General features: G+C 44.3%; 2 protein-coding genes and 1 non-coding gene across 3 annotated transcripts; all 3 read left to right on the top strand.

The window, feature by feature from the left end:
* The first annotated feature begins 519 nt into the window (after positions 1-519).
* Positions 520-3,502, top strand: LOC117833596 (uncharacterized). Its single transcript, XR_011899070.1, has 5 exons — positions 520-741; positions 949-1,043; positions 1,425-2,306; positions 2,415-2,570; positions 2,819-3,502. It is a non-coding gene; the product is annotated as an uncharacterized protein (transcript).
* A 563-nt stretch (positions 3,503-4,065) lies between these two features.
* LOC117833166 (probable rhamnogalacturonate lyase C) lies at positions 4,066-8,618 on the top strand. Its single transcript, XM_034712585.2, is given in 11 exon segments — positions 4,066-4,074; positions 4,689-5,047; positions 5,172-5,231; positions 6,020-6,136; positions 6,269-6,388; positions 6,507-6,648; positions 6,742-6,918; positions 6,987-7,340; positions 7,455-7,876; positions 7,965-8,088; positions 8,201-8,618. Coding segments are annotated over 11 exon segments (2,136 nt in total). The 3' UTR covers positions 8,453-8,618.
* Positions 8,619-9,128: 510 nt separating this feature from the next.
* LOC117833299 (glutamine--fructose-6-phosphate aminotransferase [isomerizing] 1) lies at positions 9,129-14,453 on the top strand. The gene is made up of 11 exons (XM_034712740.2): positions 9,129-9,623; positions 10,136-10,308; positions 10,919-11,030; positions 11,440-11,579; positions 12,204-12,365; positions 12,579-12,900; positions 13,028-13,278; positions 13,373-13,487; positions 13,579-13,834; positions 13,926-14,094; positions 14,186-14,453. The coding sequence occupies exons 1-11, from the start codon at positions 9,374-9,376 to the stop codon at positions 14,267-14,269; spliced, it is 2,034 nt and encodes a 677-aa protein (XP_034568631.1). The 5' UTR covers positions 9,129-9,373; the 3' UTR covers positions 14,270-14,453.
* Positions 14,454-14,462: the final 9 nt, after the last annotated feature.

Here is a 14,462-nt window from a genome sequence, read left to right on the forward strand (position 1 = left end):
TTTATAATGAATCTAATCGAAGATATGCTTGAAAATATATTTTATAATAAATCTAATGAAATTCGCTAGACATCAAAAATATTGGTATATTTTTATATAAACTCAGTCAAAAGATGCGGAACAGAAGGAGTACAGTGGTGGGAGCTGGTCCAGGTCTCGACGTGCCCGGTGCTCACCTGTGCAGGTCGGCCACCCTTATTTCTTCTTCATATCTCGTCAACATTATTTTTCCCACATGCATGGCTAGCTGGTAATATATGTGTATACTACCAAACATGCATGCATGCATGGAACATATGCGTGTGTGTCCAAACTAGGGCACGTAAGCTCTCTTAATTAATTAACTTGTGCTGACAACTGAGCAAGTTGTGTACTATGTAAATGTAATACTCAACATGAAGGAATAATTAAATCGTTGTGACAGTTACTTGAAAGGTTAAACAAATGTAGTGGTGTCCCGTTAAGTTTGGGCTCTATTTGGGCCACCCAGTGTATGAAGCTCTGCCTGGGTCTGGGCCTCTTGGCCTCGAAGATGCATCTCCTGGCACCGTCTCTTCTTCGTGTCTCTCCTCCGGGACCCTAGCGACCGACGAATCAATTGCCCCTGCCTAACTTGGTGACTCTCCCAGGGAGATCCGATCCGAGCCTCCGAGGATCGGCAGCGCATGGAGGAGATCCAAACCTCATCCCCGTGCTCCTGGCAGCCGCGCCGTCTCCGCCGCCGCCCACGCGCAAACACAAGTACGTGCTTTGCCCCCTCGCCTCCGGCCGGTTTGGTTTTAGCTTCTTGAATTGCCTCATCACATCGGATCGTGACTTCGATTGTTAAGTTTTACCTGCCGTTGGTTCATCGATTATCATTCATGTTCATACACATGCATACACGCACTTGATGATCCAAACGGATTGCGATGACATATGCACACGGGGGGTTGCTTTAATTTGCAGCAGATGAAACAAATGGCGGCGCACCCTGCACTGCTCATCAACCACTCCAGGCTAATGAGGCTGCTTCCCAAGGAACCGTGCCAGAGCTTCCGGAGGTACTCACCTAGCTACTTTCAGCACAGCTGATTACTACTAATCATACATGACATCCTCCTAGTTTCAGTTGTGTTTGCGCACACTACATCAAGTAACGTTAAAATAAACTGGCCCGTTCTTAGACCTAGTTCATGGGTCCCAAAGTGGTCTCACGATGCTTTTTTACCCTACTACTATTGGATCATAATCCAACTTATATAATCTAGGTGGGAAACAAATGCCGATCCTCGGAGGCATGAAGAACAAGCTAATTATTTTATTTGAGAACGAATGAAGGTAGTTTATATACATTTATGTAACCCCCACCATTTTTATTCCAAACTAAAACCAGCATTTTTATTCTAGTTAATTATACTTGCTACTCACGACATCTTTCGCAGGATGCCCTCCAGCACATACATTCCTTGATGACAATGCGAGATGCGGCTCGCGCGGCTTGCGTGTCTCATAGATTTCTATTTTTCTGGAGGCGCTACCCTAACCTGGCATTCAATCAAGAATCTCTGGCTGTGACCAGACAACCATTCTTGCTGAGTCAAGATAGAGGCAAATACGTTTTCAGCAAAGCACAACATGTTCTTGAGAACCACTCCGGCGTTGGAGTGAAGATGCTCAAGCTTAACCTCTCTACTTGTTCCAAGAAGGACATTGACATCAACCTTCTCGATGGCTGGCTCCGAGCCTTTATCAAGCCTGGAATTACCGAGCTTGCTGTATTGTTGCCCAAATGCTATGAACTGGAATATAACTTCCCCAGCTCGCTTATGTCATGTGATGAGGCTGGGAGCAGCTTGACCTCAATTTAGTTTCTTCACCTCGCCTCGTGTGACTTCCATCCCACAGAGGGTCCTAGGCTGCTTGGTTGCTCAAGGAGCTTGTCGACAGTGTGCCTGCATAATGTTAGAATCACCGGGGATGAAGTAGGGTTCTTTCTCTCCAGCTGCTTTGCTCTGGAAAGGCTGGACCTCTCCAAATGCAGCATGATAACCTCATTGAAGATACCACGTGTTCTACACAAGCTCAGGATCGTGCAACTACACATGTGCCAAGTGCTACAGACAGTTGAGATCAATGCTCTGAATCTCTCCGCATTTAACTACAATGGGTGTCCTTTGTCGAGTTTCTCACTTGGAGACTCATTGGAGACAAAGGAGCTTCTCATGCATGTTGTGGGCATGCCGGACTTGATCCAGTATGTAGGTTGCAATGTCCCTTCCATTGCGCCAAATCTTGAAATGCTTATGCTATCAACGGTAAACGAGGTACAACCAAATATTTGTGCATGTTGCATGCATTTACAATTTACAAGATAGAATCATCCCAAAGATAATCAATATTGTGAGGATGTTTGCTTGTTAATTTTTTTTCAGAAATTGAAGGCACCAGCAATTTTTGACAAATTTCAGCACCTCAAGCATCTTGTTATCTGCCTTGGCAAACGGGGTGAATTTTTCAAAGGCTACGACTTCTTTTCTTTGGCTCATTTTTTGGATGCTTGTGTTGCCTTGGAGATTTTCACCTTACCTGTAAGCGCTTGAATCTTGATCATCTCCTCATGTATTTTAATTGCTACCTGTATATGCTACCTCATGTATTTTAATTGCTAGACATTCATCTCCTATACAATTTAATAACTTATTTACTTAGCCATTACAAATGACGAGAACCTGCTTTCTTGATGAGTTTTGTTGGTAGAAACTAGCTAGATTGAGAACCGTCAATCCTAAGTCTTACTAGCAACAAATTTAACATGGAGATGCATCTATGTATGCAGATTCAAATTGGTTTCAGATTGTATGATATGCGATCAAGGGTGGCGATTATGCCATTCCGCCATGGTGGCCTCCGAAGCTTGAGAAAGGCGACCATCACCGGCTTCTGCTCTTCCAAGAGCCTGGTTGAGCTGACATGTCACATCCTCAGGAGCGCGGCATCATCGCTCCAATTCATCCTGCTGGACACCTCCCCTGTCTATGATTGGAAGCACTCCTTAACTGATAGGTGTCGGACGATGGGCACAATGGATCTTCAGGATTCCGAAAGGGCACTTTTTAACATAAGGCAATACGTTGAGCCAAAAGTACCCCCGGGCGTTGAGCTCAAGTTCTTGGGCCTTGTAGCCGGTGCCATTCCATAGATGCCAAGGCTATGGAGGAGGCAACATCGTGAATTCATGAAGATTTTCGCAATGTCATGAAGACTGGCAGCATTCCCTTGTTTTTGTCCAGCCTAGGTGGGATTATTTTGTGCTTAACCCCCCGCCCACCAGCTACTTTTCTGAATCCCCCTGCAGCCAGACGTCCGTTTCTCCCTGTACCTCCATTGGATTAGCATCTTGTGGCCTTGATTGATAGTTTTCAAAGTTGCATAGGGTAAATGGTTTCCACCGGATACGTACCCATATATGTTTCTCTTGGAACATATATCGATAATTACAGACTCATATTGGTTTGGTTCATTTATTTCCACTGAAGTTGATGATGAACTATTAATTAAATTGCTCTTGGGGATAAAATATTCATATGTTATTTAAGTTTTCAAGTTTTAACAAAATGGAAACAAGTTCAAACTTCCGAACAAGTTTTGGTACACAAGTATTAAAATTTAACATAAAAAAGGATTTTTTCTATGACCATCAAGAACCCTGTGAGACGTGCCGTGGTTCACATTTATTTGTAATTCTGACATTTGATTATTGATGAATTGTCAAATCGGTTTTATTATTATCTTTTCTATTGCATGAGATATTTTGTACATTGTTGTGCATAGTTATGTTTATTAATCAGAGGACACACAGCAACGGTAATTTCAGCCACTAAATTACATGCACCAGTAACAGTGTACTCAATACTAATGGAAGCCCCACCATAAAAGTATATAAAATGGGCATCCAATCAATTTGACAATAAAGCGAAGTTTTCCAATGGAAAAGGCAATTGAAGCAACAATCAAACAAGGTCAAAAAGGCTGGTGGCTATTAGCTAGGAAGGAACTTGACAGTGAGATTAACTGTGAGAAAGCATGTCGCTAGTAACCACCACTAGCAAGTCAGTGGATCAAGGAACATCGTCATCTGGTGGTCCATAGTCATGCCAATCTGTCTAGTAGTGAACGAATTTGGACTATTATTTGCGTATATGTTTTGGATGCAAAGAAATTGGATGTATAATTGTATGAGAGATCGTCGATCTGGTCCCTGCTGTATATACAAAATTCATCAAAGTTTGCCGACGTATGACGATGTAAGAGATGTACTCCTAATTGCAACCGGACATTCTATCATTTTTTGTCTTCTTAATATAAAGATATGCAGCTCTCCTGCGTATTCTTGAAAAAAATGATAGTTTGCAACCGGATCGAGGGATTGACGGAGGGAGTACGTCTCCGGCGGGTGGGGGAGCTCGTCGTTGCAACGGCGAGGTAACCGGTCGAGCCATGCTCCGCCGCCGGCCGGCCTTTATAAAAAGCCGAACGGGCAAGTGGGCCGTGCAATGCAACTTGAGCTCTTGTTGCAAGTGCTTAATCCTCCTCCTTTCCTTGGTTGGATCGATCGTCACCGGCCGGCCCATCGGTTTTCGTGGTCGTGCATGTATATAAATAGTCAGCTCAGGCAGGCGGAGGCGGCTGCTCATCCTTGAAACAAGCTGCTAGCTACGAGACCTTCCCGTCCAACGTCGTCGTCAAGTCATGCATCGTCCGTTCAGGGCGCACTAACAAGTGCACCGCGCGCGTACCACGACTGCCCGGCGTCTGCGTGCCGGCCGGCCGGGCTTGGCCTGCCTCTACTACAAATCTCTTACCTCTCCGATCCTTTTCTTCAATCTCTTACCTCTTCTTCTTCTTCCTCCTCCTCCTCGATCGCCATTTGTGCATGCATACAGGTGCTCGTGGACAATGGCGTGGTGCAGGTGACGCTGTCCAAACCGCAGGGCCATATCACCGCCGTCGGCTACAACGGCGAGCGCAACCTGCTGCACTACGCCGGACAGGAGAACTCGGGAGGGTAATTTAAATGCATACAACTCATGCATATATACTACTGGAGTGTGCGTTAATTCATCTGTACTACTGTTGCGCTAATGGCGGCAAGCATGGATTGTTCATACAAAATCTGATGATGCATGCAGGTACTGGGATGTGGTGTGGAACTGTCCCGGCTCCGATCACCCAAGAGGGATGATCGACATGTGAGTGCATGCAGCTCATCATCAACCCCATAATCTTTTCACTAACCCATCACCTCCTTGGTGTGTCCTCATCACCGGCATGTCTGCAACTCTAGATAATTCTCAAAGTAGATGTTGCATGCTCTGTTGGTTAAATTTCTTTTGGAAATCTGTTAGTTAATATTGATGCCGTTGTTTGTTGCTATAGTTGCTACATTTATCATTGCATCAAGAAGAAGATATGTGCTGTTGCAATGTTGGAGGTCACCGTTAGTTGCGTCTCACAACATATCATAAATTTTCTGTAATTTAAAAGCTCTTGACCGGACACACCATATATACCTGCTCCTAGCTGCTGCCAATAACGACTTGGGTTTATGGCAGCGCCGTCAGACAGAGAAGACCATTCAGGTTCTCAATCTAGACATTGTGACGCTGCATTTTGTAGACAGCAAATTCAGCCAGGTACTCTATGAATGTGCGCTGAAAGGATGGGGATTAACCGATGTAAGAACCACCCAATTTGACCTCAAATCAAGTGAATTGACGGTCATGGCAATAGGATGAGAGCCAACACGGTCAGAGATTATTGCGCAGCTGCAAACAGAGGATCAACCAAGACGCAATATCCCGTATTTTGAAACATACCAATCGATCTCCAAGTCATAGGACGAACTGCAATGTAGTCGACCTCACGGTCCTAGTGCAGCTGACGAAAGTATTTGTGCGTGTGCAGCAACTGCTTGGGTCCTTTTGGATGCAACTAACTGCATTGATTTTATAAGCAACTAACTGCATTTGATGTACAGGTTGGACAGTACAGAGTTCAAGGTCATATCCTCAAGCCAGGAGCAAGTGGAGCTTTCTTTCAGGAGTACATATAACCCATCATGTCAAGATAGTGTTCGGCTCAACATTGACAAGAGGTGAGCGCAATTAATTATATTATTCAGATTCATATCCCGCAACGACCAAACTTACGTAATTTAAAATTTTCCCCCTCGTGAAATGGTAGCAAATTATCACTGAGATTTGCAAAAATGAAACTTTCATTTCAGACTTGTGATGCTGAAAGGCAGCTCTGGGTTCTACTGCTACGCCATCTTTGAGCACACCAGCAACTGGCCTGCCATGAACATCTCAGAGGCTCGGCTCGCTTTCAAACTAAACACGGACAAGTGAGTAGTACCCATCTTGTTTTTTTAAGACACTGACCAGCAATTTCTCTGAACTTGCCACGAATTCTCTTGCCTGAGCTGACTTTTTTTTGGCCTACAACAAACGTGTGTATTTCAGGTTCAACTACATGGCGATTTCAGACGACATACAAAGATACATGCCCAGCGCGGCAGACAGAGACGAGCCTCGAGGCACTGCACTGGCCTACAAGGAGGCTGTTCTTCTCGTTAACCCTGAGGAGCCACAGTTCAAGGGAGAGGTAAATTACCGAAGCATGCATGACATGCTACATTGCTACTAGAACAAGTTAAAATTTCAGACAGAACCATGAGCCTCTCTGAATTTTGTTCAGGTGGATGACAAGTACCAGTACTCGCTGGACAACAAGGACAACGTCGTCCATGGATGGATCAGCAGCAATCACCCCAACCCCATGGGCTTCTGGGTCATCACCCCCAGCAACGAGTTCAAGAGCGGCGGCCCCATGAAGAGGGAACTCACCTCCCACGTCGGACCCACCTCCCTCACTGTAACAAAAACTTCTGACATTCCTTTGAATTACAAGTCTAAAACCCAGTTTCAATCAAGATATATCAGATGTTTCTGGGAACGCATTACATTGGGGATGACATTGTCCTCAACATCGGCGGTGGCGAGTATTGGAAGAAGGTGTTGGGGCCAGTCTTCATCTACCTCAACTCGAGCCCGAAACACGGTGATCTCCGGGCTCTCTGGCAGGATGCCAAGGCGCAGGCGCAAACCGAAGTCAGCAAGTGGCCGTACAGCTTCCCTAAATCACCGGACTTCGCCAAGGCCGGCAAGAGGGGCTCCGTCACCGGAAGGCTCATGGTCAGAGACAGGTTCATGAGGAAGGACGACATGCCTACCCGGATGGCGTACATCGGCCTCGCCGCGCCCGGGCAGCCTGGCTCCTGGGCGACAGAGTGCAAGGTACGTGTGCCGGTCTGCTCCGTGACTGCAAGTTGATCGAAGTGGTTCTGAACTCGTGGCACAACTCAGCCAAGATCATGAACACCTGATGCTGTGATGTGTACTGTTGTGCAGGGTTATCAGTTCTGGACGACGGCCACGTCCTGCGGCAGTTTCACCATTGGCAATGTCCGGGCAGGGGTGTACAACCTCTACGCATGGGTCCCCGGGGTTCTTGGAGACTACATGTACACTTGTGCTGTGACCGTAACGCCAGGTTGCGCCATCGACCTCGGTGATCTCGTGTTCTTGCCTCCAAGATCAGGCCCGACGCTGTGGGAGATCGGAGTCCCGGACGGGACCGCCGCGGAGTTCTTCATTCCTGACGTCGACCCCAGATACGCCAACCGGCTGTTTCTGCACAGGGAAAAGTAAGCTCTTCATCTTTGATGGCTTACGGAAGCATATGGCACGAGGCTGTACCCTGACAGCGATCAGAGCCTCACGGTCGGTCAGAGCGACCACTCCAAGGACTGGTTCTTTGCGCATGTCACAAGGTATTGATGCTCAAGAGCTCTGTCAGTGCTGCTTGTCTCTTCGTTTCTGCATGTTTCAATTCAGACTTGTACATGTTCGATTTTGAAGGAAGTTAGGCAATGGCAACGTGCCAGCAACGCGTCAGATAAGGTTCAACCTGGACCACGTCGTCGCGGACGGCACCTACACGCTGCGCATCGCCCTTGCAGCTGCTCAGATGTCCAGACTGCAGGTACGAATAATCCTTGCAGGTTGCAGCAGACTGAATATAATCGTGCTTGTAATTGTAATACAATTCTGAACGTACTGAACTCGATCTGATCGCTTTTCGATTCTGAATTTAGGTGCACGTGAACGGGGGCGGGTTGTTCACGACGCCGGAGTTCGGCGGCGGCAACGCCATCGCGCGGCACGGCATCCACGGCGTGCAGTGGAGCTTCGAGTTCCCAATCAGGGGGTACCTGCTGCAGGAAGGCGAGAACAGGTTGAGCATCACGCAGAGCAGGGCCTTTGGCGAGTTCTTGGGGGTCATGTACGACTACATCCGCCTGGAAGGACCTCCCGGATCCTGGCGAGACCCCACGCGACGGCCATGATCATCACCATCTAATCATTAAAATTTTTTATCTTAATTAGGATAGATATACACACAGCAGCAACACTTGTAAGAGTAAACTCAAAGATTGTTAGAGCAGTATAACAGGGTTGGGCATCGCTCCCTCGCAGGCAAACCGGCGAACACCCAACTCCACGAGAAAGTCTAAAACTGATGTTTTTTACACCCTTCGAGATACTTCAGGAAAAATATGGATCTAACTATTAGCCTTCAAATTTTTTCTGGAGCTGAAGTTTGTGGAACTGAACGTGTTTGGCAGGAAGTTTTGTGAAATTGATGAAGTAGAACTATTTTTTTAGGTGGAGTGCTGCCTAACACCATGGGGATCCGATTATTTCCATTTAACCCCTCTCGTATTCTCAAATAGAATACTCCCTCCGTACTCGCAAAGGAAGTCGTTTTGGATAGCAACACGGTCTCCAAAGTATTACTTTGACTCCTTATTTTTATAAAAATATTTATCAAAAAGTGATATATGTATATTTTTATGAAAGTATTTTTCAAGATAAATCTATTTATATGGCTTTCACATTTTCAAACTCAACAACTTAAAGTTATTCATAATTTATATTCCTAATATTTGATCCAAGTCTTGTCAAAAACGACTTCCTTTGCGAGAGTATGGAGGGAGTACGTGTGTTGGCACGAGTCCACCCCGGCGGCCCTCGAAACGACGCGGCTTCTTCTTCCCTTGTTCCTCCACCGTCCGTACTCGTCGTCTTCTCCGGCCGGCCGGCCGACGGAACTACAAAACCGTTTTTCTTCTCGTATCGTACGGGTCTGTACAGTAGAAAATCACCGCTACCAGCCCAGCAATTCCTTGCCCCTCCCACAGTAGTGCCTAGAACCTTTCTGTCCTCCGGAGCACAAGGTTCTAGAAGGGCCCGCCCCCCCGGCCAGGATGTGCGGGATCTTCGCCTACCTCAACTACAATGTGTCGCGGGAGCGCCGCTACATCCTCGAGGTCCTCTTCAACGGCCTCCGCCGCCTCGAGTACCGAGGCTACGACTCCTCCGGGATCGCGCTCGACGCGGACCGCCCCGCGTCCTCCTCCTCTCCTTCCCCTTCTGATGCGCCGTACGCCGGGGCGCCGCCGCTTGTGTTCCGCCAGGAGGGCAAGATCGAGAACCTCGTGCGATCCGTCTACTCCGGTCAGTTCTCTTCTCGTCCCTGAACGCTTCCTGGCGCAAAGATAGGATATTTTCGCGACTTGTTTTATTTGGGGATGAGTTGCCTGTTTCCATCTGTAAAGCTTCGATTTTGGCCGGGGTTTCGGATCCAATTTCGGGGGAATTTTGTTACCTGCTGACGTGTTTCTAGAAGTTAGATAGTTCTACACTTCTACTGCTATCACCTGCCATTTCTTTGCTACTGGAATCGCCAACTCCCAAAATTCAGCATCCCTGTTCTCATTATCTCGAATTATGCATGGTTCTATGAAATTCCAAATGTTGAATTGGCCATTCGGATCAATCAGGGTTCTTTCTTCGTGACATTTGTCAATATCTTATGCAAGTTGGCACTCGAAGACATCCCCTTTGCATCTCCTTCCGAGTCCATGCTACAAAGTTTCCATCGCACTTTTGGTACTCGACGTACCCATGAACTGTCGGAGTGCTCAGAAGCTAAATCTTACCCCAGCTTTCATGTTTGCGTTTTTCAGAGGTCGATGAGAAGGATGTGAACCTGGATGCTGCATTCAATGTGCATGCTGGAATTGCCCACACCAGATGGGCCACACATGGTGTGCCTGCTCCAAGAAACAGCCACCCCCAATCTTCTGGTGCCAGTGATGAGTTCTTGGTCGTCCACAATGGCATCATCACCAACTATGAGGTCTGCTTACTCTGTTGTTGTGATATTTTATAATACAACTGTATTGTTTGTTTCATATAGTGGCATCATCATAAACTTGTTGTGACATTGTTTGATAGAATCCTTGCGTATTGTTTGTTTTGTTCTATATGATCTTTACAGTTGTTAGTGCACACGGATCATTGAAACCACGTGCCTGTACCAACTTGCGCCCCATGTGAAAGTCTATGCTTTGAGCCCCTCCACATGGAATGTCTTTCCTTCCTATTTTTTAAGGAGGGAATCTGCCCATCAGTTTAAAAGCTCATAAAATTACTGGTACTAAGGAACAGTTACTGCAGTATTATTTACTGTTTAACAAATGGAATATCAAGAACTGTCTTTTTTAGTTCTGAAGATTGTTTCGCCACAGTCTGGATTTTTTTTGTTTTAATTGTGTAAATAAGGATTCACAATTCTCAATGTTAGATTTTAAATTTCATCTTATATTTATTGGACATTTATGACACTCAAGCCTCAACCATTTGAAACTTGAATGTATGTGATCATTTACCATTTTACACTAATATGGCATCGTATGATAACATGGTAAATTGTAATTCTAACTTGATCTTTTGACTTATTTGTCCAGGTCCTGAAAGAGACACTAACTAGGCATGGTTTCACCTTTGAGTCTGATACAGATACAGAAGTCATCCCTAAACTAGCAAAGTTTGTTTTCGATAAATCTCATGATGAAGAAGGTAATGCGCTTTTATCTTGAAATTGCAATATTGCTGCCATAAGCAAAAGCAGAAAAGATGTACCCTCTGATATTTATCTGGGCCATTTAGTCTGTAGTTTCTCTTAAAATTGTTTTCTTTCAGGGCTGTTAAATTATTTCCTTGGAGCATTGCACTATGGCTAGAACATTAATATTGTCCTCAAGAAGTAGATAAGGCAATAGTTGATACACATATATGCTATTTGTGCACAACACTTTCTAGTAGAATGTAGAGACTCTTAGGCGCCACACTATTTCAAACTTGACAAGAGAGTTCCTTAAACATGGAAGAATACTTACTGCTGCATTACCGAATATATAATTGCTGACTGAACTCATCTGTGACTTCTCGCTAAAGAAATTCTTTACATTGTTTTTCATTTCCTCAGGTGATGTGACATTTAGCCAAGTTGTTATGGAAGTTATGAGGCAGCTGGAAGGAGCCTACGCACTTATCTTTAAGAGTCCACACTATCCAAATGAATTGATTGCATGCAAACGAGGGAGCACACTGATACTTGGTGTCAATGTAAGTGAAATAACATTCTTATACCCTTGATATATTGAGTAGGTTTAGTATGAGAAAACTGAAGTAATTTTCTTTTTTTGCATGTTTGTTCTGAGATTCATTTTCTGTTGTAGTGAGGCACTAAATTAACCTTTTCTTGTCATCATCTACTTCAAAAATATGTGACAGGGAAAACAGCATCATAATAAACATAAAGCATTAAAGAAGATGTTAATTCCATTATTTGGATGGAATAGTATCCTAGAATTGACTTTTATTATAACAATCTTCTCATCAAGGTAAATTATTTACAAGGTCCACCCTGTACTCAATATAGTAATGAACCTGTTAATTGCCACATGTTTTTCTCTACACTGTTCGATCTTAAGAACCATGCAGTTAAGTAGTTCAAGATTGATTTTATTTATGAGTGACCTTTTCAGTAATAACACTGTTCGATCTTAAGAACCATGCAGTTAAGTAGTTCAAGATTGATTTTATTTATGAGTGACCTTTTCAGTAATATGTTCTTTACATGATTGTAATTCACATTTTGTTATTGCACTTGTATGGTTCTTATAATTGTCTTTACTGAATTTGAATTCTTTCCTTATAATATACAAGTCATGCTCTCTTGCCTTCCAGGAATTGAGTGGTCAACAAAATGGCAAACCATTTCATGATGTCAAAGCCTTGACAACAAATGGAAAGCCCAAAGAATTATTCTTCTCCAGTGACCTATGTGCTATTGTAGAACATACAAAGAACTATTTAGCTCTTGAAGATAATGAAATTGTTCATATTAAGGTATTCTTTAAAGGCTTGCTTGTTAGTTTACATGCATTTTCTGGTTTTTAAGTTGCTGGTATTTTTGTTTTTGAAGGTTCCTCTATTTTAATTTGAGATTTTGTAGACCTTGATATCATAAATGCTATTCTTGATTCCCTGCCACCATGATTTTATATCCTAGAAATATAATTCCCGACCTTCTATTATGCCTGATTGGTTTAAGCATTGCAGGATGGCAGTGTGTCAATCCTCAAGTTTGACCCTCACAAAGAGAAGCCAGCATCTGTGCAACGAGCATTGTCTGTTCTTGAGATGGAAGTTGAGCAAATAAAGAAAGGAAGTTATGATCACTTCATGCAAAAAGAAATCCATGAACAGCCACATTCTTTGACAACGACAATGAGGGGTAGGCTAAAGGATGGTGAGGTTCTTTTAGGTGGACTGAAGGAACATCTCAAAACAATTAGGCGCTGTAGAAGGGTGGTTTTTATAGGCTGTGGTACAAGTTACAATGCTGCCTTAGCTGCAAGACCATTTGTGGAAGAACTGACAGGTAGGTCTGATCAATTACTACAGCTGTATTGCCTTTATGGGAAAATTTTGGAATTCCTCAAAGTGATTAGAATTTAGTTAACGATCCTGTAGCTTAAGTCCTTTTTTCTTGCTTTATTGGATAATAGGTATTCCTGTGACTATGGAGGTTGCAAGTGACTTGCTGGACAGACAAGGTCCCATCTATAGGGAAGACACTGCAGTTTTTGTCAGTCAGTCAGGGGAGACAGCAGATACCCTCCTTGCTCTTGATTATGCACTAGAAAACGGAGCCCTTTGTGTTGGCATAACAAATACTGTTGGAAGCACACTGTCGAGAAAAACTCATTGTGGAGTTCATATCAATGCTGGTTGTGAGATTGGTGTTGCCAGTACCAAGGTTGGTCTATTAAAATTTTCTTGCTGTAATGGTTATCCTCATTTTTTTTTACCATCTCAATTCTTATGTGCTAACATACCTGCCAATCTTGCAGGCATATACAAGTCAAATAGTAGCCATGGCGATGATGGCTTTGGCTATTGGATCTGATCAAATATCCACTCAAGCTAGAAGGAATGCTATCATCAGTGGACTTACCAGCCTTCCAAGTATGTTGCCATGGATACAAAGTTTATTATGCTGCCAAGCAAAATGCTGTTTTTGACTGATGCTCCTGAACGTGTGTACTCTACGATGCAGGCTGTGTCAGTGAAGTTCTCAAACTTGATGCTGAGATGAAGGAGCTTGCCTCTTCCTTGATCGATTCAGAATCCCTCCTTGTGTTCGGAAGAGGTTATAACTATGCCACTGCACTAGAGGGCGCCCTCAAAGTCAAGGAGGTTGCGCTGATGCACAGCGAAGGCATGCTTGCTGGTGAGATGAAACACGGACCGCTGGCACTGGTGGATGAAAACCTTCCCATCATTGTCATTGCAACACGTGATGCATGCTTCAGGTAATCGAGCACTTTGGAAAGGAACCAGTTCGGCTTTTGGTTTTATTATTAGTAACAAGGTTTTGCCTAACAAGTTGTCCACCTGTTGCAGCAAGCAACAATCGGTAATCCAGCAGCTACTTTCACGCAAAGGGCGCCTGATAGTGATGTGCTCAAAGGGAGATGCATCTGCTGTATGCTCTAATGGATCCTGCAGAGTTATTGAAGTTCCAGGGGTTGCAGATTGTCTCCAGCCCGTGATTAACATAATTCCGTTACAGGTCTGTGGAATCTTCCAACCTTCCTTTGCATTTTTTCACTACGTGCAATTCGGTTGACTGAACAAAATTTGTTATGTTTTGCTTGGTTCAGTTGCTGGCGTACCATCTGACAGTTCTCCGTGGATTCGATGTGGACCAACCAAGGAATCTGGCGAAGAGCGTGACCACGCAGTAGGTAGAGGAGATGTGTGACTGTATCCTTGTGTTGTATGGGGCAGGGTAGCATGCTGGTTAGCGCCATGTTGCGTAGTGTATTTATTTATTATTATTCTTGAGGTGGTTAAATATAATAGGGTATGTTAAACAAGTGATTGTGAAATGCATAGTAGCATGCTGGTATAAATGTGCAGGATTGTGTATGCCTGTGT

This window comes from Setaria viridis, chromosome 8 (assembly GCF_005286985.2).
Source record: "Setaria viridis chromosome 8, Setaria_viridis_v4.0, whole genome shotgun sequence".
In the NCBI taxonomy this organism is placed as follows: domain Eukaryota; kingdom Viridiplantae; phylum Streptophyta; class Magnoliopsida; order Poales; family Poaceae; genus Setaria; species Setaria viridis.